Source organism: Berghia stephanieae, chromosome 5 (genome assembly GCF_034508935.2).
Source record: "Berghia stephanieae isolate SIO BIC M18660-M18661 chromosome 5, UCSD_Bste_1.3, whole genome shotgun sequence".
NCBI classification, from domain to species: Eukaryota; Metazoa; Mollusca; class Gastropoda; order Nudibranchia; family Aeolidiidae; genus Berghia; species Berghia stephanieae.
Genome location: NC_088364.1, coordinates 84,191,637 through 84,216,636, shown reverse-complemented (window position 1 = coordinate 84,216,636; position 25,000 = coordinate 84,191,637). Strand labels below are relative to the sequence as shown.

At 38.2% G+C, this 25,000-nt stretch overlaps 1 protein-coding gene across 1 annotated transcript in view; it reads left to right on the top strand.

Annotated features, from left to right (window-relative positions):
- LOC144973760 (uncharacterized) overlaps window positions 1-25,000 on the top strand; it is a 140,180-nt gene that overhangs the window by 1,857 nt on the left and 113,323 nt on the right. The window contains exon 2 of the mRNA XM_078916638.1: window positions 352-642. Coding sequence (XP_078772764.1) covers window positions 559-642 — 84 coding nt within the window. The 5' untranslated portion in view covers window positions 352-558. The remainder of the gene's footprint in view (window positions 1-351; window positions 643-25,000) is intronic.

Below are 25,000 nucleotides of genomic sequence, written 5' to 3'. Positions count from 1 at the left end.
ACGAAATAATAAAATTCTCTTTTTGAAGATAATTGGAAAGCAGTAAAGGGGAGATAAGTATTTTTATGTCGTTATCTATATCTGTCCCATAGTCTCTCTCTCTCTCTCTACCTCTCACTCTCTCTCTCTCTCTCAACCTCTCTCACTACCTCTCTCTCACTCTCTATCTATCTATCTCTCTCTATATCTCTCTCTACCTCTCTCTCTCTACCTCTCTCTCACTCTCTATCTATCTCTCTCTCTCTCTGTCTCTCTCTCTCTCTCTCTCTCTCTCTCTCTCTCTCTCTCTCCATACTATATAATATAACAATCTCATTCTATCAATGATTATAACTTTCTTGATGAGAACAGCAGGCCAGAGAGCAACTTAACCATGAGTTTGATACGAATGTCAATCGAAAACAATAAAACCTAACGTCAGCCTATCAAAATAAATCTAAAATAAAAACTACAAACTGTGTTTAAACTATTCCTTGTTGTGTGAACGTAAACATACAGTAGAGAACTGAATAAAGTTGAACGAATAGATTATCGAAATTCCTGTGCATTCCTGTCAAAATGACTGACCGATTCGTGTTATTTGTTAGAGTGGTCTTACTGGCCAGTGGAATGCACGTGTCGTGGACAGCGTCCTTTTCAAAGGTGAGCAAAGAATGTTTTCTAATCTGTTTTTTTTTTGTGTGTGTTTGTGTGTTTGTTTTAGAGGTGTTTATTTCTCTCTCTCTCTCTCTCTCTCTCTCTCTCTCTCTCTCTCTCTCTCTCTCTCTCTATTTATCTATCTATCTATCTATCTATCTACCTATATATCTATCTACCTATCTATCTATCTACCTATCTATCTATCTATCGATCTATCTATCTATCTATCTACCTATCTATCTATCTATCTATCTACCTATCTATCTATCTATCTATCTATCTATCTATCTATCTATCTATCTATCTATCTATCTATCTATCTACCTATCTATCTATCTATCTATCTATCAATCTATCTATCTATCTAAATGTTGAGGTGTGGAGGTTGTATCTTGTTTTGAATTCAAAACAAGATATAACCTCCACACCTCAACATTTAGAAACACTAACAAAAAAACATCCACAAAACTCAGCGAACATATTTGGAAATTAAAAGACAACAAAATAGACCACAACATTTCATGGAAAATTTTATCTAAAGCAACAGGATACACACCAACATCAAAACAATGTAGCTTATGCCTGGAAGAAAAATATACTATAGTCAAACAACCTCATGAAGCCACACTCAACATGAAAAGTGAGATGTACAGAAGGTGTCCCCATCGGCGTAAATTCTTGTTAAGCAACTTTAAACCGGAACCACTTCAAGAAACAACAACAGTCAACAAAACAACTCAGTCCTGACGATGGCAAATTAAGCCTGAAACATTAATGTAGACTGTCTCAAACATTGTGGTAAATATTTTAAATAATAATAATTCGCTCCATTACTGCATGTCGAGCACTTTTCGTACCATATTTGCATCAAACACGATTCAATATCTATCTATCTATCTATCTATCTATCTATCTATCTATCTATCGATCGATCTCTGAGATTGTATGTGTATGTGTGTATGGGTTTGTCTCCCTCTGTCTTTTTCCCTATCGCGGATCTATTAATATACATATATATATTAATATATCAATAGAATATCTCTCTATCTCTCTCTCTTTCTCTCTCTCTCTCTCTCTCTCTATCCATCTATCTATCTATCTCTCTCTCCTATCTATCTATAATTATATGTATTTATCTATCTTTCCTGTGAATCAATGTTTTGATTCATTCATCTATCTGTCTTCAAATAATCCATATTATAGCTTTTGATCTCAACATGATTTCAGAAACAAGTCGATCTCTCTCAGCCATTCTTTAATAATATAGTAATTTGTGAATCATTTTTATCACCGAAATCTAATTTCAGATCTTTCTAATCGTGTCAATAATAATATAAAAATCAACCCCGTGTCTAGACTATAATAATTATTTAACATATCACGATATAGATAGTATGCGCTTGGTTAAGAAGCTCACAGCATTACCGTCCCGAAATATAACAAACCAACACACAAAACTATGTGTAACCTTGAACGTTTATAGTCTGGTTAATACATTTTAGTGAGAATCACTCATAAACGCGGATGGCAAAAAGACCCGAGTGACGTCAACTTCATTCTATCTATTGTCCTAATGGTACAGCAGTTGGGGTGATTTTACGTTTTACCCCGGGGCATAAATAAAATATAAACTTGAGCTTTTGTATAGCGCAATATCCACTAAACGTGCTCAAAGCGCTATACAAAGGGTCCCTAACTAAGAGCAACACGTAACATGTAGAACGAGGAATGACGCCTTTTAGGCGATATTACAATTTTTATTCGCACAGAAAAAACGCTGTTAAGGACCAGGTACTCATTTTACACCTGAGTGCGGTGAGAGAATGTGAGTAAAGAGCCTTTTCCAAGGACTGTTGCTGTTAGTCAGGGACACTTTCTAAAGCGCTTTGAGCACGTTTAGTGGATATTGCGCTATATAAAAGCCCAATGTTTAATTTACAGTCGACAGTTTCTAAAGCAAAAGGTAATGGATTTGCTGTAGGTTACGATAAAATCAACATAAATATTTATATATTTTTAATCACTTCGAGAATAAAATTATAACGTTATAACAATGTCTGGATTTGATTCGTTTTTCTGGTTTATTTAGAGATTATAGGTTAGTAAATACATACCATGCCCATAACGTCGGATTTGACACCGGTTTCTGTATTATAAACGAACTGAATTTGGTTTTGCTACCATTTGTATAGGACGCTTGCTTGAATTGTAGGACAATAATTTCAAGAGATTTAATAATAGATCTCAGTCACTTTCTGTTGTTGTTGTTGTTGTTGTTGTTATTATTATTATTATTATTATTATTATTAGTATTAGTATTACTATATATTATTATTATTATTATTATTATTATTATTATTATTATTAATATTATTATTATTATTATTATTATTATTATTATATTATTATCATTATATTATTATTATTATTATTATTATTATTATTATTATTATTAATAATAATATTATTATTGTTATTATTATTATTATTATTATTATTATTATTATTATTATTATTGTCATTGTTGTTGCTGTTGTTATTGTTGTCATTGTCGTCATCGCTGTTGTTGATTTATCTCTGTTTCCCAGTTCGAATGATTTGGGTGAAAGTGTTGCAAACTGAAGGTTAATTTCGCCTCCTCCATTTTTCTACACCATCTCCTTCATCTTCCTGCCCCCCCCCCCCCTCCTCCCCCACCATTCCTCCTCCCCATCTTCCTCTTTTTCTCCTCTTCTTCCTCCTCATCATTCTCCTTCTCTTCCTTCTCCTCCCCCTTCTTCTCCTCCTTCTTCCTTTCACTCCATCTTTTAATCTTCTTTATATCATCTTTTTTTATCTATCCATCACTATCATAATCAACAATCAATCAATCAATCAATCATCAATCATCTCAATCTATCAATCTATCTATCTCTATCTATCTATCTATCTACTTATCTATCTATCTATCTATCTATCTATCTATCTATCTATCTATCTATCTATCTATCTATCTATCTATCTATCTATTATCTATCTTATCTAATCTATCTATCTATCTATCAATCTATCTATCTATCCATCTATCTATCTATCGATCTATCTATCTATCTATCTATCTATCTATCTATCTATCAATCTATCAATCTATCTATCTATCTATCTATCTATTTATCTATCCATCCATGTATCTCTCCATCTATCCATCTATCCATTTATCCATCTATCTATCTATCTACCTATCTATCTATCCATCTATCTATCTATTTATCTATCTATCTATCATTTCACCTTCACAACTTTCCTTCATCTCCGTCGCTAAAAAACAAAACTTCGCTTCCCCATTAATATATTATTATTATCGCCTCTTCGCCTTGAACTTCACCGTACAAATTATTCTGTCGTCTGAGAATGCACTTTAGTGGCAAAGATATCGTGTTATGGCGGTTGTTATAATAATAATAATAATAATAATAATAATAATAATAATAATAATAGTAATAATAATAATAATAATAATAATAATAATAATAATAATAATAATAATAATAATAATAATAATAATAATAATAATAATAATAATAATAATAATAATAATAATAATATCTTATTAACATCGGGCGCCCTTACAACTTTCTTTTCTTTCTCTGATAATTTTTACGTTTTCTTCATGCTTGAGCAATTCTGATCACGAATAAAATGGCTTTATTCATCTGGTATGTCGGGGCGGGCATTAGGGATTTTGGACGCGTGGGAAGGGAAATTCAATAACCTTGGTGAGTGATTATTCATACGTGTCATTACACTCCTACTCAATAAAGTTTGTTAAAAGGGACCCTTTTGTATAAGGCAAGCTTTTTTTAAAAAATATTTGTAATGTATTCTATGACTCGGTGACCCAGAATTCAAATTATTCTGGCAGGAGCATTTGTTGTTGTTTTTGTTTTGTTTTTGTTTTTTCCCTTTTTTGTAAAGCTGTATTACGCTGTATAGATAGAATGCGCTTGGCAAAGAAGCTCATAACATTGCCATCCGGAAGTATAACGGACCAACACACAAACTCTGTGTAACCATGAACTTTTATAGTCTGGTTAATACAGTTTAGTGAGAACAACTCACAAACGCGGATGGCAAAAACTATAACAAAGGCCTGAGTGACGTCATCTGCATACTATCTATATAAACTTTAGCTTTTATATTGCGCGATATTCACTAAACGTGCTCAAGGCGCTTTACAAACGCTTGCAAACAGCAACACTGACCATTTAAGAGGAGACCCCGACCACAACAGCATACATAATCAGCCTAAATAGTATTTTGAATGTATTAACACCATTACTCCTGGTTCTTGCATAATTTACGACCTCCTTAGAGCCAATACAACTCCAGTTTTACATATTATTCTCTCGACCTTGTTATTCATTCACGTCTTTCGATTGCTTTTCTTTTCATTTTGATTTTGATGGAAGAGAGGGGGAAGGGGGGAAGGGGGTTGGGGGCGGGGGTTGTATTTCTTTCTTTTCCCTTTTTTTTTTTTTTGTTTGGTTTGTTTTGTTTTAGTTTTTATCTCTCTCTCTCTCTCTCTCTCTCTCTCTCTCTCTCTCTCTCTTTCTCTCTCTCTCTTTCTCTCTCTCTCTCTTTCTCTCTTTCTCTCTCTCTCTCTTTATTTCTTTCACCCTCTCTCTCTCTCTCTCTCTCTCTCTCTCTCTCTTTCTCTCTCTCTCTCTCTCTCTTTCTCTCTTTCTCTCTCTCTTTCTTTATTTCTTTCACCCTCTCTCTCTCTCTCTCTCTCTTTCTCTCTATCTCTCTCTCTCTCTCTCTCTCTCTCTCTCTCTCTCTCTCTCTCTCTCTCTCTCTTGTTTTTCTTTCTTTTTATTTTATTGTTTGGTTTGTTTTGTTTTCGTTTTTAACCCCCACCAAGAACCGAATCGATTGTGTTGGCGATGGCTGGCATGCTGTTGTGTAGAAGGAATTCCTGCACGTTTATGTAAGGAATTCCAAAGGAGTTACCAATCATAACCGACCGAGGAAATCCACGATTTTGGAATCAGGGGAAGAATTTCCTCCTTGTCACAAATTACATTTTGCCCAATATGTAGATACTGCCATTGTGAGATTTGATACTGTGTGCTGGAACAAACGGATGAGACTTAAAACTCTCTAGAAGTTATCGAGAATTATGGTTTATCATGTGCGGCCATGCGGTCTTGTGGTATGACACTCCGCTTTCGGATCAGAAGGTCCTGGGTTCGAGCCAGGCTCGGTGCATAGTTGAGTCCTTGGAAAAGGCTCTTTGCTCAAATTCTCTCACCGTACTCAGGTGTAAACTGAGTAGTGCCTGGCCCTTAACAGCGTTGTCTGTAATATCGCCGAACAGGCGTCATTTCCCGTCCTACATGTTAAATGTTGCTGTTCGCCAGGGACCCCTTGTAAAGCGCTTTGAGCACGTTTAGTGGATATTGCGCTATATAAAAGCTCAATTTTTTTATCATCACAATTTTGTCTAAACGTGGGGGATGACTGCGGTAGAAATGTGGCTTTAAGGCAATCAGTCAAAATATTCCTCCTTTTTCACGTCTTGTCACCATCCGCACTTTATTATTATAAATAATATTAATCTTTGTGGTTTAGTGATATGGCACTCGACATGTGCCGTGAGGTCCAAGGTTCGTGTCCAGTTGTAGCCCGTGCAAAGTTGAGTCTTTGGAAAAGAGTATTTTCTCTCTCTTATTTTTTCTCTTTGTATACAAGAGGGGAGAAGTGGCCGAGTAGTTAAGGCATTGCACTATGATCCGAAATGTCCCGGGTTCGAGCCCCAATTCGGGCACTTTCGTTTTTTTTTTTCCTTGGGCAAGATTATTAACCCCCAATTTGCTCACATTGGACAACATGGGTGATTCCTGTTGACATCAGACATAATGTTTTGATGAATTATACATATTCCTTCATGGAATACCGAGGCGACGGGATCTTATGGTGCCGTAGCGGAAGGGCGTCATTTTTTTTAAAGAGCTCTTATATAGCGCAATATCCATTAAATGTGCTCAAAGCGTTTTACAAGGGGCCCCTGGTCAACAGCAACATTTAACATGTAGGACGGGACATGACGCCTGTTAGGCGATATTACAATTTTTTCGGACAAAGACAACGCTGTTAACGGCCAGGTACTCATTTTACGGTGAGAGAATGTGAGTAAAGAGTCTTTTCCAAGGACTTAACTATGTGCCGAGCGAGGCTCGAACCCAGGACCGTCCGATCCGAAAGCAAGTGTCATACCACTAGACCACATAGCCACACATTTGTATACAATGAATATCTTGTTGGTAACAGCGGTTTTGACTTTTCAAGTTGCAACAACGCTTTCAAATCTCGTCTATCGTTCTGTATCTATGCTAAGTGTTGTTATTTTTTGTATTTTTCTTTTGCTTTTTTCTTCTTAGTTTGCTTTTGGGGAATTTTTTTCGAGCCCTTTGAAGAGAACAATTAAATGGATACTATGCTATATAACCGTTAAGTTTTTGTTTAATATGCAATATAACCGTTAACTTTCTGTTTACTATGCTATATAACTGTTAAGTTTTTGTTTACTATGCTATATAACCGTTAAGATTTTGTTTTCTATGCTATATAACCGTTAAGTTTTTGTTTACTATGCTATATAACCGTTGAGATTTTGTTTACTATGCTATATAACCGTTAAGTTTTTGTTTACTATGTTATATAACCGTTAACTTTTTGTTTCTTTTGAATTGAATATATAAACAGCATTGGGAACAAGTTTGGAAAGAAAGATCGGCGGACTGATCTATCCGTCTATCTGTCGAATGGATTTTGGGTTTTTTTTCCACAAGTTCTGCTCGTGAAAAAATATGACAGATAATCAAACCAACATGCGAGCAAAGAGTTATGTAATCGTAGACATGTTATAGATAGAATGCGCTTGGCCAAGGAGTTCACAACATTGCCATCCGGAAGTATAACGGACCAACACACAAACTCTGTGTAACCATGAACTTTTATAGTCTGGTTAATACAGTTTAGTGAGAACAACTCACAAACGTGGATGGCAAAAACAATAACAAAGGCTTGAGTGACGTCATCTGCATACTATCTATAAGTCTGACAGAGAAAAGTTGGTGAGCATTGATCACCCCTGTCGCTGTCTAAAAAGACCCCCCCCCCCCCCAAAAAAAAAAAAAAAGGGGGGGGGGAGAGTTTAAGTGACGTCGACTGCATACCGGTGGTGATGATGATGATGATGATGATAACGACGACGATAATGGTGACGATGGTAATGGTGGTGGTGGTGGTGGTGGTGGTGGTGGTGATGGCGATAGTAAATTAACTAGAAAAAGGATTGAGCGATATCAAAATACGATTGATAAGAAATGTTTATATCTCACATCGAGTGTTACAAATGAGAATAATAAACAATAAATCGATAAAAGGTAAACATTCTACCGTCTTCCATAATCGTTACATAATCCGTTAATACGATTGTCGAATGTGTCTTTGAACTTTAAAAAAAACAACATTCGTGGTTGGAATGCAAGATCATCATGCGATAAAAACCAGTCGGGGGTTGTAGTTTGTTGTGGTCGATCTCCGACCGACTATCTACACCGACATTCCTCTACCGCACCTGTAGCCTTTGTGTTTCGTTCCGTGTAAATGGATCCATCCGTTAGCCCTGCTATTTTGGGAGCGTTTCATTCCCAAATTCCACTCTCAGACTCTCTCTCTCTCTCTCTCTCTCTCTCTCCCCTCTCTCTTCCCCCCTCTCTCTCTCTTTCTCTCTCTCTCTCTCACTCTCTCTCTCTCTCTCTCTCTCTCTCTCTCTTCTCCTCTCTCTTCTCTTTTCTCTTCTCTCTCTCTCTCTCTCTCTCTCTCTCTCTCTTTCTTTCTCCCCTCTCTCTCTTTCTCCCCCCCTCTCTCTCTCTCTCTCTCTCTCTCTCTCTCTCTCTTTCTCCCCCCCCCACTCTCTCTCTCTTTCTCCCCCCTCTCTCTCTCTTTCTCTATCTCTCTCCTCTCTCTCTCTCTCTTTCTCCCCCCTCTCTCTTTATCCCCCATCTCTCTCTCTCTTTCTCCCCCTCTCTCTCTTTCTCCCCTCTCTCTCTCTCTCTCTCTCTCTCTCTCTTTCTCCCCCCCCCACTCTCTCTCTTTCTCCCCCCTCTCTCTCTCTCTCTCTCTTTCTCTATCTCTCTCCTCTCTCTCTCTCTTTCTCTCTCTCCCTCTCTCTCTCTCTCTCTCTCTCTCTCTCTCTCTTTCAATGTGTGTGCGTTTATGTGCGCGCGTGCCTGCGTGTATGTATGTAAATCTCTCTAATTCTAGCTCACCCCACCCTCTACCAAATTCTTATCTCCTCTAACCAGATAACCAGATAACGTCCGAACTCTAGAAAACACGTATTTAAAAGTTTGGCCAGGAAAGCTCGTGCTTCAAATATCGATCGTTTAAAAATGACCACCATCCTGACATAAACTCCCAAAACTCGCGAGGTCCCAGGTTTGAGAGTTTTTACTAAAATGAGGGTTATTAAAATCGATGGATATTTGAAGGACAAGTATTCTGGCCATCTACAAAATAAACTTGTCTTTCCACACTACGGTTTAAATGGTTAAATGAAGAGAGGGTTTCATTTAACGAAGTGACTATTCTCACCCCCGGGATGCTATTCTTCATAATAGTAGAATAGTAGTCCACAATTGTTGTATGTTTAATCTAAAGGTTGTAATGCAGTAATTTGTTAAGTTTCTTGTCACAAGTTGCACAATTATAAAAAAAAAATCAATCAAATCCAAATCGCAAAAAGCCGGCGATGTTTTTTTCACTTAAAACTCTCTAGAAGTTATCGAGAATTATGGTTTATCATGTGCGGCCATGCGGTCTTGTGGTATGACACTCCGCTTTCGGATCAGAAGGTCCTGGGTTCGAGCCAGGCTCGGTGCATAGTTGAGTCCTTGGAAAAGGCTCTTTGCTCAAATTCTCTCACCGTACTCAGGTGTAAACTGAGTAGTGCCTGGCCCTTAACAGCGTTGTCTGTAATATCGCCGAACAGGCGTCATTTCCCGTCCTACATGTTAAATGTTGCTGTTCGCCAGGGACCCCTTGTAAAGCGCTTTGAGCACGTTTAGTGGATATTGCGCTATATAAAAGCTCAATTTTTTTATCATCACAATTTTGTCTAAACGTGGGGGATGACTGCGGTAGAAATGTGGCTTTAAGGCAATCAGTCAAAATATTCCTCCTTTTTCACGTCTTGTCACCATCCGCACTTTATTATTATAAATAATATTAATCTTTGTGGTTTAGTGATATGGCACTCGACATGTGCCGTGAGGTCCAAGGTTCGTGTCCAGTTGTAGCCCGTGCAAAGTTGAGTCTTTGGAAAAGAGTATTTTCTCTCTCTTATTTTTTCTCTTTGTATACAAGAGGGGAGAAGTGGCCGAGTAGTTAAGGCATTGCACTATGATCCGAAATGTCCCGGGTTCGAGCCCCAATTCGGGCACTTTCGTTTTTTTTTTCCTTGGGCAAGATTATTAACCCCCAATTTGCTCACATTGGACAACATGGGTGATTCCTGTTGACATCAGACATAATGTTTTGATGAATTATACATATTCCTTCATGGAATACCGAGGCGACGGGATCTTATGGTGCCGTAGCGGAAGGGCGTCATTTTTTTTAAAGAGCTCTTATATAGCGCAATATCCATTAAATGTGCTCAAAGCGTTTTACAAGGGGCCCCTGGTCAACAGCAACATTTAACATGTAGGACGGGACATGACGCCTGTTAGGCGATATTACAATTTTTTCGGACAAAGACAACGCTGTTAACGGCCAGGTACTCATTTTACGGTGAGAGAATGTGAGTAAAGAGTCTTTTCCAAGGACTTAACTATGTGCCGAGCGAGGCTCGAACCCAGGACCGTCCGATCCGAAAGCAAGTGTCATACCACTAGACCACATAGCCACACATTTGTATACAATGAATATCTTGTTGGTAACAGCGGTTTTGACTTTTCAAGTTGCAACAACGCTTTCAAATCTCGTCTATCGTTCTGTATCTATGCTAAGTGTTGTTATTTTTTGTATTTTTCTTTTGCTTTTTTCTTCTTAGTTTGCTTTTGGGGAATTTTTTTCGAGCCCTTTGAAGAGAACAATTAAATGGATACTATGCTATATAACCGTTAAGTTTTTGTTTAATATGCAATATAACCGTTAACTTTCTGTTTACTATGCTATATAACTGTTAAGTTTTTGTTTACTATGCTATATAACCGTTAAGATTTTGTTTTCTATGCTATATAACCGTTAAGTTTTTGTTTACTATGCTATATAACCGTTGAGATTTTGTTTACTATGCTATATAACCGTTAAGTTTTTGTTTACTATGTTATATAACCGTTAACTTTTTGTTTCTTTTGAATTGAATATATAAACAGCATTGGGAACAAGTTTGGAAAGAAAGATCGGCGGACTGATCTATCCGTCTATCTGTCGAATGGATTTTGGGTTTTTTTTCCACAAGTTCTGCTCGTGAAAAAATATGACAGATAATCAAACCAACATGCGAGCAAAGAGTTATGTAATCGTAGACATGTTATAGATAGAATGCGCTTGGCCAAGGAGTTCACAACATTGCCATCCGGAAGTATAACGGACCAACACACAAACTCTGTGTAACCATGAACTTTTATAGTCTGGTTAATACAGTTTAGTGAGAACAACTCACAAACGTGGATGGCAAAAACAATAACAAAGGCTTGAGTGACGTCATCTGCATACTATCTATAAGTCTGACAGAGAAAAGTTGGTGAGCATTGATCACCCCTGTCGCTGTCTAAAAAGACCCCCCCCCCCCCCCCCCAAAAAAAAAAAAAGGGGGGGGGGAGAGTTTAAGTGACGTCGACTGCATACCGGTGGTGATGATGATGATGATGATGATGATAACGACGACGATAATGGTGACGATGGTAATGGTGGTGGTGGTGGTGGTGGTGGTGGTGGTGATGGCGATAGTAAATTAACTAGAAAAAGGATTGAGCGATATCAAAATACGATTGATAAGAAATGTTTATATCTCACATCGAGTGTTACAAATGAGAATAATAAACAATAAATCGATAAAAGGTAAACATTCTACCGTCTTCCATAATCGTTACATAATCCGTTAATACGATTGTCGAATGTGTCTTTGAACTTTAAAAAAAACAACATTCGTGGTTGGAATGCAAGATCATCATGCGATAAAAACCAGTCGGGGGTTGTAGTTTGTTGTGGTCGATCTCCGACCGACTATCTACATCGACATTCCTCTACCGCACCTGTAGCCTTTGTGTTTCGTTCCGTGTAAATGGATCCATCCGTTAGCCCTGCTATTTTGGGAGCGTTTCATTCCCAAATTCCACTCTCAGACTCTCTCTCTCTCTCTCTCTCTCTCTCTCTCTCTCTCCCCTCTCTCTTCCCCCCTCTCTCTCTCTTTCTCTCTCTCTCTCTCACTCTCTCTCTCTCTCTTTCTCCCCCTCTCTCTCTTTCTCCCCCCTCTCTCTCTCTCTTTGTCTCTCTCTCTCTCTCTCTCTCTCTCTTTCTTTCTCCCCTCTCTCTCTTTCTCCCCCCCCTCTCTCTCTCTCTCTCTCTCTCTCTCTCTCTTTCTCCCCCCCCACTCTCTCTCTCTTTCTCCCCCCTCTCTCTCTCTTTCTCTATCTCTCTCCTCTCTCTCTCTCTCTTTCTCCCCCCTCTCTCTTTATCCCCCATCTCTCTCTCTCTTTCTCCCCCTCTCTCTCTTTCTCCCCCTCTCTCTCTCTCTCTCTCTCTCTCTCTTTCTCCCCCCCCCCACTCTCTCTCTTTCTCCCCCCTCTCTCTCTCTCTCTCTCTTTCTCTATCTCTCTCCTCTCTCTCTCTCTTTCTCTCTCTCCCTCTCTCTCTCTCTCTCTCTCTCTCTCTCTCTTTCAATGTGTGTGCGTTTATGTGCGCGCGTGCCTGCGTGTATGTATGTAAATCTCTCTAATTCTAGCTCACCCCACCCTCTACCAAATTCTTATCTCCTCTAACCAGATAACCAGATAACGTCCGAACTCTAGAAAACACGTATTTAAAAGTTTGGCCAGGAAAGCTCGTGCTTCAAATATCGATCGTTTAAAAATGACCACCATCCTGACATAAACTCCCAAAACTCGCGAGGTCCCAGGTTTGAGAGTTTTTACTAAAATGAGGGTTATTAAAATCGATGGATATTTGAAGGACAAGTATTCTGGCCATCTACAAAATAAACTTGTCTTTCCACACTACGGTTTAAATGGTTAAATGAAGAGAGGGTTTCATTTAACGAAGTGACTATTCTCACCCCCGGGATGCTATTCTTCATAATAGTAGAATAGTAGTCCACAATTGTTGTATGTTTAATCTAAAGGTTGTAATGCAGTAATTTGTTAAGTTTCTTGTCACAAGTTGCACAATTAAAAAAAAAAATCAATCAAATCCAAATCGCAAAAAGCCGGCGATGTTTTTTTCGGTAATCCAATCGCCGCCGGGGGGGGGGGGGGGGGGGGGGTGTGAATAGATAGAATGCGCTTGGCCAAGGAGTTCACAACATTGCCATCCGGAAGTATAACGGACCAACACACAAACTCTGTGTAACCATGAACTTTTATAGTCTGGTTAATACAGTTTAATGAGAACAACTCACAAACGCGGATGGCAAAAACAATAACAAAGGCCTGAGTGACGTCATCTGCATACTATCTATAGAGGCAGTTGAGCTTTTCTCAGTTGAGATTTTATATAGTTCAATTTCCACTAAACTTGCTCAAAGCGCTTCATAAAGGGTCCCTGACCAACAGCAACCGGTAACATAAAGAACGAGTCATGACGTCTGTTAGGCGATATTAAAATATTTTTTTTTCCCCGACAAAGAAACCACTGTTAATGGCCAAGTACTCATTTTACACCTGAGTACGGTGAGAGAACGTGACTAAAGAGTCTTTTCCACAAGGCCACATAGCCGCACTTTAACCAGAACACAATAAACAGACGTGTACTAAATGTCATTCTATTAAAGTAAAAATATGATTTAAACCTATGTGTATTTATTTACAGGTCCGATAACCCAATACAAACAGTACACGTCCCATTACGAACACAGAACTTACATTTTTGAAATCTAAAACACAGAACACGGGAGACTCGAATATCCACGGATGTGTCTGTAGATTTATAGTTTTTCCATGTGCTTTGTCGGACACCGAATATTTCAGAATTGTTCCAAGTTTATTTATAGGTCCACTTCCGGTAGATAGAATGTATGTAAAGAAGTCCAAGAACTCGATGGCAATGAGATTTGAACTCGTGACCTCTCGATTTGCATGTATCGAGTTTCATTCCTGTTACGTTAATTTGATATAATGTCTTTTGGATTGGGAGATGAAGTAAACTCGACTTGGTGACGTAGAAAAGGCGCCCTGGTGTTGACAGGCTCGAGAGGTGACATTTTAATGGCGTGTCTTTCCGGAAATTGAGTACTGGTTGTGTGTGTGTGGGTGTGTGTGTAAGTGTGTGTGTGTGTGTGTGCGCGTGTGTGTGTGTGTGTGCTCCATGATATAGGAGAGTTTGCCATGATTCTTGTGTCGTTATTTTAAGTCTTCTGGGAGTGCTTTCTGTAGTATCGCCCGCCTTCCGTCAGCCATTTCCTCATGTCTTCAGGCTGGGTGATTCTAGTGGATAATGTTACACATCCCATGTTGTTGTTTACATCAAGCACGGAAACACCAATGTGTCTAATGTTACACATCCCATGTTGTTGTTTACATCAAACACGGAAACACCAATGTGTCTAATGTTACACATCCCATGTTGTTGTTTACATCAAACACGGAAACACCAATGTGTCTAATGTTACACATCCCATGTTGTTGTTTGCATCAAGCACGGAAACACCAATGTCCTCAGTGCCGACCAATCCAAAGGAAGATAAAGTATTTATTTACGTTACCCAATGTGATTTTGTTTCAATGTTTACCATTCCTATTCTGAAAATTGTTGTTATGGACGCCATTTATCGAGATATAGATATCTATACTAAATTAGTGATTTTTTTGGTTTGCTGCTTTGCATTGATTTGTGTGTGTGTGTGTGTGTGTGTGTGTGTGTGTGTGTGTTTGTGTGTTATTTATTTTCCTTTTCGTTATTTTTGCAAGATGGGGTAGATGTGGTGAACTAAAGAATGTATATAATAGATAAGGTTTATATTTCTAACTGAACAAAAAAAAGTAGTCCCTCGGAGCCATTTGGCCCATGGAGCCGGAGTTCATCCCGATTTCTATAGCTTGAAACGGACAATAGCAATCGCTTATCCTTTGGATAGGACGTTAGACTATCGCAAAGTACTTTCCGCCAAATCTAACAGACTCAGCTACCCTGGGTATACAGGAGGGTCAGAAAAAATGTTGACCGCACCCGGGATCGATCTTGGTCCCTTTGCGTGGGAAGCGAGTGCTCTACCAACTGAGCTATCGGGACCCCCATATTTCTAAGTGAACGAGGAAATTTATTTTTTTCAGGTTCACCGTTTTGACAGCGATTTACATGTCGTAAAACTCGACAAGCTCCTTGAAAATAATTAATCTCAATCTCGTTTCCTCGCTCGTACTTAAAGTTGTCTGGGAAGAGGTCGTCAACAACACCACATCATCAAGTGTTTGTAGACTCGGTGGAACTCGGCACTCGTGATGAGTCGTTGGAGAACCGACCCGAAAACATACGCTTACCTTGAACATGTTTTGTTTTGTTTTTTTGTTCTTTGTTTTTTAATTTAATTCTCCAAGTCAGAACAGGTCAAGGCCGTTTAGCCTCAAAGCAAGTAGGGTTTTTTTAAGGGTTTTTTTTTCTTTTTTTTGGGGGGGGGGGGGGGGGGGGGGGGGGGGGAGGAGGGGGGGGGGGGAGTGTTGTTTCTTTTGGGAACCATGGCGTCCCAAGAAGCCAGTCTTTATCTCAGTTCTGTAATATTCAATGGACGGTAGCAATTGGATCTTTATTCACCATACTCTAGAACGATGCATATGATATTTTAAAATTTTGGCCAGAAAACAAACTCGTCCTTCGTATCAATCCATTTAAATAACCCTCTTCTGACATAAATGAGGTCCCAGGTTTGAGATTTTTTGTTTGTTTTGTTAGATTGTTATTTTTTTCTGCTGTTTTTGTTTTGTTGTGTTCTTTTGTTTGTTTGTTTTTTTTTTTTGTTGTTTTTTTTTTTATTTTTTTTTTTTTTTGCTTTTTTGTTTTCTTGGTTGGACAAGTTAGGAGTTCATCTTTATCCGGCAATTTATAAAATGACTAATAATATGTATTGAAGTAAATATAAATTTTGGCTGAGGTAAGTAAAAGTTTTCTATGATATAAATAAAAGTTTTCTTTGAAGTAAATGAAAGTTTGCGCTTAACTACATGATTGTTTTCTTTGAAGTAAATAAAAGTTTTCGTTGAAGTAAATAAAAGTTTTCTTTTCTTCGAAGTTATTAAAACTTTTCTCGGAAGCAAATAAGTTTTATATGAAGTAAATATAAGTTTTCTCTGAAGTAAATAAAATTGTTTGTGAAGATCAAGACAAATCGAAATGACAGACACCTCAGTTTTAAAAGAATATAGAAGTAAGAACGATTGCAGTGTTTATGTGGGAGGTTGGGGGGGGGGGGGGGGGTGGAGTGTGTATGTGGGAGGGGGAGGTGTGCAAGAATGATTGATAATGTGTACATGGATGAGAAAGAGGAATGTGTTTGTGTGTGTGTGTGAGAGAGAGAGAGAGAGAGAGAGAGAGAGAGAGAAATTGTGTGAGAGAGAGAGAGAAATGTGTGTGTGTGAGAAATGTGTGTGAGAGAGAAATGTGTGTGTGTATGAGGAGTGTGTGTGTGTGTGAGAGAGAGAAGGTTGGAGGGGGATACGAGGAATATAATTGTTATCATTGCTGGCATCTCATAGCCCGTGCTTGGTTCCCAAACGAACCTGCCCAACCTCCATAGTATGCTACGACCTCAACCCTCCGAGTAAAGAAGATTAAGAAAAAGAAAAGAACAAAAAAAATTACCGGAATTTGAAGAAATCCTGTCTTGCACGTGAATCGCTGGATTAGGTCAGTGGGTTGAGGGGTAAACAGCCTCGCTCTCGAAACTAACCAAAGTACAATAGCACTCACTCTTGTAAGACGTCCGTTCTCTCCGACGGCAAGTCCGACAACTCGGTTTATCTCAAACTGAATGACGAGCACACGGCTACGCATCAGGAGAGAAAGTTAAAGTGACTAAATGTGTGGGAACAACACAAAACAAACAACGTTTCGGCCCGTGGCCTTCGTCAGGAGACAGGAAATAAACACATAATATGTAAGGTTACAAAATATCACAAGTACCTAGCTTTGCACTCGTTTCCACCCATGTCTAATGGAAGTGTGTGTTCAATGAGTATTTCAATAATTTTTTTTCTTGCTCTCATAGTAGACTGGGTCGTATTTCAGAATGATAACAGGTGCCACCCACACTTTATCGCGACAGTTGGTACCGGAACGTAAACTACTAAATTAGTTTATCAAAAATCAAAATACGTTCAAAATATGAGGAGGAGGAGGAGGAGGAGGAGGAGGAGGAGGAGGAGGAGGATGAGGCGTGAGGAGGGGAGGAGTAAGAGAGAGGATGAGCAGGAGGAGGAGGAGGAGGGGAATGGATTGTAGGAAAGGAGAGAGAGAGAGAGAGAGAGAGAGAGAGAGGGAGAGAGAAAGAGAGAGAGGAGGAGTAGGAGTGAAGAGAGAGAGAGAGAGTGAAGTAGAAGGAGGAGGAGGAATTCAGGAGGATGAGGAGGAGGGTGAGGAAGAAGAAGAAGAAGAAGAAGAAGAAGAAGAAGAAGAAGAAGAACTCTCTCTCTCTCTCTCTCTCTCTCTCTCTCTCTCTCTCTCTCTCTCTCTTTCTTTCTTTCTTTCTTTCTTTCTCCCATTCTCTCTCTTTTATTTTCTCTCCCTCCCTCCCTCCCTCCCTCTCTCTCTCTCTCTCTCTCTCTCTCTCTCTCTCTCTCTCTCTCTCTCTATATATATATATATATATATATATATATATATATATATTTATATATATATATATATATATATATATATATATATATATATATATCTTGTTTTTTCTCACATTCTGTGTGTGTATGTGTGTGTATGTGTATGTGTGAGTATGTGTGTATGTGTGTATGTGTGTGTGTGTGTGTGTGTCATGTGGATAAGACAGTTATCTGGATAACACACCTGACTATCTGGAAATGCTTTCATCCAGAGCTGAATTGTAATTTGTTACCTATTCACCTCTGGGTAGACGGGTTGTGGGGAGGTGGGAGGCGAGGTAGACAGGAAACGATTTTACGTGGATTCGAACCAAGCACTTTAGCATCTTAATTGGATGCTCAACCAGTCAAGTTACCGAGCCAATGTAACAGATAGAATAAAATATAAAGCAGATTGGATGTAGCGATTGTTAGACTGTTCAACTTACAGTGGAACGATAAGAACACGTCAAATGAGGTAGCTATAAACGTGATTAGTGTGAGAAAGGCGAAGGTGTTAAGTGGAACGCGATAGCAAAACCAGAGACAGGGAAAGCGATGATGATGCCAAGGTAAAATGAGTTAAAATAGAAGGGTAGGAGAAAAGAATGAAAGGCAAAAAGAAAGAGAGAAAGGATGAAGGACAGGAAGAAAAAGAGAGAGAGGAGGGAAGGAAATTAAGGAATGGAACGCTGGAAGGAAAAGGTGAAGAAGGAAAGGAAGAAAGAAAGTCAGTCAGACAGACAGACAGAAAAAAAATAAAAAGAAGAAAAGTAGAGATGAAAATAAATGTGTAAATGGAGAAGATAGAAAGAAAGAGAGGAAGGGTGAATGGGGAGAAGAAGAAGAAAAGAAAGATAAAAAGAAATAATGGGAGGTGGGGGGGGGGGGGGAAGGGATGGAGTAGGCACAGACGAATTGAATTTGGAAGGGGGCGAGGCCGACGGAAGATTTAAAAAACGAGGTCAAGACAGGAAGCTAGACACAAGACTAAGGGTAGAGGTTAGGCCACATAAGATGTCTATTTTATACTTCCTTTATTTACCAAAAACCAAAGATACTGTTGGGGGTGGAGAGGTGGGGGAAGGTGTCTGTAGATGGAATAGATTAAGCAATTCATCACAAGTTTAGCCCCAAAGCTGTCGGGTGCTTTGCCAAAATTTCTGGAAATTACTATTAATTAGAATGGATTTGAATTTGAATAAGCGATTATCAGACCTTTGACCTCCTGCTTTGGTGGACAGGAAACAGTTGATGATGTTTTTTTTTTAAACTTTGTGTCATCGGGTGGCTTATTGGGTTCGTGGAGCTTTCATAATTCAAAACTACAATGAATGCGAGATTTCACCCCCCCCCCCCCCCCCCCCCCCCCCCCCCCCCACTCCCCTAGAAAGACAGATTACAATTTCTTTTTAAAGTGTCTTGACTTTTTCAAACGTGATTTTTTATAGATAGTTCGAAGATGACGTCACTCAGGTCTTTGTTATTGTTTTTTGCCATCCGCGTTTATGAGTAATGCTCACTTAACTGTATTAACCTGACTATGAACGTTCATGGATACACACAGTTTTGTGTGTTGGTCCGTTATACTTCCGGATGGCAATATTATGAGCTTCTTAGCCAAGCGCATACTATCTATATAGCCCACTAAGCGTGCTCAAATCGCTTTACAAAGGGTCCCTGACCAACAGCAACACGTAACGTGTAGAACGAGACATGACGCCGGTTAGGCGATATTCCAACAACACTGTTGACGGCCAGGTACTCATTTTACACCTGAATAAGGTGAGAGAATGTGAGCAGAGGACATTTTCCAAGGACTCAAATATGCGCCGCTCAGAGTAGAGTGGTGATAAAATGTAAGGGCCCAGATTCAGATAGATCGGAGGCCGCTTGCTTTTCCCGAAAACCTTAATTTAAGAACGGAGGTTCAATAAGAACTTTAAATTTACATATTTTAAAGAGGAAAACTGTAGTATAATCGTGGGCAATATTATATTCACTGGAGGATTTTTGACTCTCGTCTTCAGACCCGTAGCCTGTTGGAGGGCTAAATGGCGGTGATACTGGTAGTGATGGAGATTGGAGATGGCCATGGGAAAAACATTGTATTATAATATAATAGAGTTCTTGGAGACAGAGTTAATCTCTCTCACACACATACTCTCTCTCTCTCTCTCTCTCTCTCTCTCTCTCTCTCTCTCTCTCTCTCTCTCTCTAGTAGTAGCAGTAGTAGTAGTAGTAGTAGTAGTAGTAGTAGTAGTAGTAGTAGTAGTAGTAGTAGTAGTAGTAGTAGTAGTAGTAGTAGTAGTAGTAGTAGTAGTAGTAGTAGTAGTAGTAGATACATTAGTAGTAGTAGTAGTAGTAGTAGTAGTAGTAGTAGTAGTAGTAGTAGTAGTAGTAGTAGTAGTAGTAGTAGATGTAGTAGTAGCAGTAGTAGTAGTAGTAGTAGTAGTAGTAGTAGTAGTAGTAGTAGTAGTAGTAGTAGTAGTAGTAGTAGTAGTAGTAGTAGTAGTAGTAGTGGTAGTAGTAGTAAGAATCATCATCTTTATGTACGGCGCACCTTCGTTTTCACGTTCTATTATCTCCGTAATAATATTACTATTACTTTATAACCCGTAGAATCCGAGAGATGATTACTGCGTCATTGTTTCACACCTTGGCATCCACCCACAAAACATCCGTTTAAATAGATAATGCGTAGAGATGTTACCAGTTCCAAAGATGCCACTTTAGCGATTTTAAGAAAAAAAATTTTAAAACGAAAAAAAAAAAAAAAAAATACCCCAAAACTGGCATTTCTCCTGCCATCAGTTTGACAATAAATAATTGCCTCGTTCTGTCGGCATGCTACCTACCCTCTACCCACTTTAGCCCTCTCCTTACCAACTATAGGAAAATCGTCACATTCGTTACGATACAACTAACAGTTTTCTCATTCAAATTTCTTTTGTAAATCATAAAATTTAAAGAAAATGAACTGTGTGTTGTAGTTGTAGAGCATATTTTGCTACAGAAATTATGTCTGGCAAGAACTTAACTGCTATTATGTTTTGAGTGATAAAAATCTATTTTTGTATTAGTTGGGTGTGACGTTTTGGGCAGTGGCGTAGGGCCTTAAAGGCTATTAAGGCTAAGCCACAGGTCGTCATTGTCTTGAAAGTATGTAAGAATTTAACAATAAAAAGTAACACTTTTAATTTTCTGTTTCACAAACAATGAAATTCATTGTTGACCTGGTGTTAAAAAACCCTTACAGAGCCTCAAAACTTGAACCAATCACACCGCTTTGAATTTACTACAGCTCGAGTTGTACTCGTGCCACTGACCAATCAGTACAGCGTGTGGCTTTAAAGGTTGAGAAAGCTTTCAGCCATATTCCCACGGTACAACCAGGCGATGCATTGACTGTGCTATGACTGTGGGCATCAAGAGGCATCTTGACGTTGGACTGAGTCATTGTGGCTGTCTTACTCGCAGCCACACACAATGACCTAATTGTTCCGTTAATGACAATCGTGTTGTACCTGTTACCCATCCCTCTTTGAGGCGTGTCAGGCATGTGATATTCATTCCTGGTGATATTGAATTCCCCATTGTCCCTTTTAACTTGAGTGTGTTAATCGGATGTGTGCAGTGTTTGTTTTTAAAATTTTAATTAATTGCTATTAAGTGTGATGAATCACGTTGATTACCTGTTGGCTATCAATACCAGTTCTTTGAATAGGGAAAATAAACTTTTGATTAAAAGTCTCGGTCCCCATCAACCAAACGATTTTGTACTCACTATTAAAGACGGGAAACAGAATCGGTCGTTTAATTTGATAAAGATTGGTATAGTCGTTTTCCTTGGCTATCGGTGAGAATAGAAAATAAGAGTTTATTTTCTTTTAATTGTATTTTGTTTGGCGATAACAGCAATACAGAATTGTCTTGGACAAGAAGTGGATTTACCTGTTTGAAAAAATTTAACACAGAGAGCATTGAACCATCAGAACTTACATTTAAATATCACCACTAGATTGAAAACCGTTGGTACTCTTCACATAGGTGCACAGATTGACAGTGGCTATCGCTTATCCTTAGCCAGGCATGATGAACAAGTTACAAAGAACATACAAATTTTGGTAAAATAATTGAGTGCATCATATTCTCTCTCTCTCTCTCTCTCTCTCTCTCTCTCTCTCTCTCTCTCTCTATATATATATATATATATATATATATATATATATATATATATATATATATATATATATGTGTGTGTGTGTGTGTGTGTGTGTGTGTGTGTGTGCGACAACCAATCTCAAATCCAGCCCCATGCTCCTAAATGACCAGGCTACGCCGCTGGTTTTGGGGGGAAATCCTGAAAATGTCTGGTTAGGAGAGAGTTTAATAGTTTTATAAAACATATCACCAGAACATAGTAGGCATTGAGAGCATAGAATTGACTGATACTTCATTCAAACTCTCTTTTTCTTTGGGCGCCTATGTGGTCTAGTGGTATGACTGTCGGATTGGAAGATCCTGAGTTCGAGTTCCGAGCGGCGCATAGTTGAGTTCTTGGAAAAGGCTTTTAATCACATTCTCTCACCGTACTCAGATGTAAAATGAGTACCTGGCCTTCAACTGCGTTGTCTCTGTCCGAGTAAAAATTGTAATATTGCGTAACAGGCGTCATGTTTCGTACTAATTATGTTAAATGTTGCTGTTGGTCAGGGACCCCCTGTAAAACGCTTTGAGCACGCTTAGTGAATATTGCTCTATATAAATGCTCTCTGGGTTGTTTTGTGTGTGTGTGTGTGTATGTGTGTGTATGTGTGTGTGTATGTGTGTGTGTGTGTGTTGTTTTTTTCTAAATCCACCACCTCACACCCACCTTCCATATTGCACCCATCACCCATAAGCATTATTCCCAGTTCCTCTCCTTGTAGATATTTAATTTCTAGCCATTTAATTTATCTACAAGAACCAGTTACTCGAGTAAGACGGAAAAGTCGACAAAGATTTATTATCACTTTAATTCGAATATAAACAATATACGGTGTGCGTGAGATAAATTTGACTTCATTATTTTTTATAGTTTGGTTGGGGGGGGGGTGCAGGGGGGGGGGGGGGGCTACATTATCTATTAATCTGGCAGCCACCATTAGATAAAAGAGTCCTGAGTTTACTTGCAGACGCTCAATTTCAAGATAATCAGAGAGCGACAGTTGGAAACTACTACCTACTAGGCGCGGTTTCCTTCAATTTCTTAATTCTAGACACCCGTAGTGACGAGAATTAATCGTTATTTTGTTTTCGGTAAATCGTTATAAATAAATTATAATAATGATCTATTCTTGTCTAGCTGAGGAGGGCCATTTTTTGGGGGTTTTTTTAAGTTCTAGAGTATAGATAGATCGAAGATGACGTCACTCTGGTCTTTGTTAATGTTTTTTTTTTTTTTTTTGCCATCCACGTTTATGAGTAATTCTCACTTAACTGTATTATCCAGTTTATATAAGTTCATGGTTACACAGAGTTTTGTGTGTTGTCCTTTATACTTCCGGATGGCAATGTTGTGAGTTTCTTAGTCGAGCATACGATCTATAGATAGTGTGCTCTTGGCTAAGAAGCTCACAACATTGCCATCCGGAAGTATAACGGACAGCACACAAAACTATGTGTAACCTTAAACGCTTATAGTCTGGTTAATACAGTTTAGTGAGAATTACTCGTATGACAAAAAGCAATAACAAAGACCTGAGTGACGTCAATTTCATTCTATCTATATTATAGAGTAAAGGACGGAACTCAGTTCTTTTCTTTCTCGAGACATACTAGAAAAAACAAGGAATATAACGAAGCGCGTTGACTACGAATAGCGAATCCGTTTGGGGAACGGTCCCGCCAAATTATTGACCTTGCAAGGAAAATCATATTTTTTTCGATCAAAAGATAAAGAAAATAACATACGCCTGTGTCCATTTATCGCCGTTGTCCACTCATGCGTATATAAATATCTATTTTTGCATAAATTAAAATATAAATAAATAACTAAATTAAAAAACAAAGACAAGAAAAATATAATAATAATAATAATAATAATAATAATAATAATAATAAATAATAATAATAATAATAATAATAATAATAATAATAATAATAATAATAATAATAGTAATAATAATAATAATTAATATCAATAATCAGAGCAAAGATCATTTATTGAAATAAAATATTTTAAAACCTAAAATGAAATAAAAACAAATTTTAAAAAAGAGAGAAAAATGAGAGAAAACGAAATTCCAGACAAAACTTAAAACAAAAGGTTGTTTATACAGAAACAAACAACCCGGCGCTATAACCATAACAAAAACGGATGTGTTCAGTGAAGAAAAAACATTCACAAGGAATAAAAAGAAGGTATGCATACAGCAAAGTCTGAGATTCGCCTGGAGAGAAATGAGACAGAAAATAGAAACATCCAGTTTCATTTTCCTTTCAAAAATAAAACAATTTTGTTTTGGTGATTTTTAAGAATATTTATTTTTAATTGCCTAATTAATATTCCATTACAAAATTCCTGCTTCTATTCTCGGGGTATATGTGAATAAACTTTTAAAATTTGTGCGGCTATGTGGTCTAGTGGTATGACACTCGCTTTCGGGTCTGAAGGTCCTGGGTTCGAACCTCGCTCGGCGCATAGTTGAGTCCTTGAAAAAGGCTTTTTACTCACATTCTCTCACCGTACTCAGGTGTAAAATAAGTACCTGGTCGTTATCAGCGTTGCTTATTATCTCATAATCTGTAGTGTTTCATTTATTCTGTTATGTTGATAAAGGGGAAACCCGAAACGTCCATTTTACCTGTTTTTGTATATTAAATTGAAGCTTACATTCAATTTCACATTGTTATTTATTTATTCGAGCTTTTTATAACTAGCTATAACGAAATATTTTCGCTCAATTTTATGATGCAAAAAATGATAAAATTGTTGGTTGTATCCTAACGAATGTGACGATTTTCCGCGAGCAGCGTGGTTCTAGACAAACTGGTACTTTTTATTCCTCATGCTGGCTAGAACTTTTCATATGTCGTGTGATCAGAATGTATAAAAGTCAAAACAAGATCATATTTATAATCTTTTTCTCCTCTGGATACACTTTTATGCTCGTCGGATAAATATTTCATAAGGGCGTCCGCCATTGTTCCGATTGTTTAGAGCCAGTTACTAAGCTACTATGCGCCATTACGAGGGAAGTGACGTCATGACTGTTGAAGCCAATTGTGTGATTCAGTCATAGTCAATGAGTATAGCTTTCCATCCA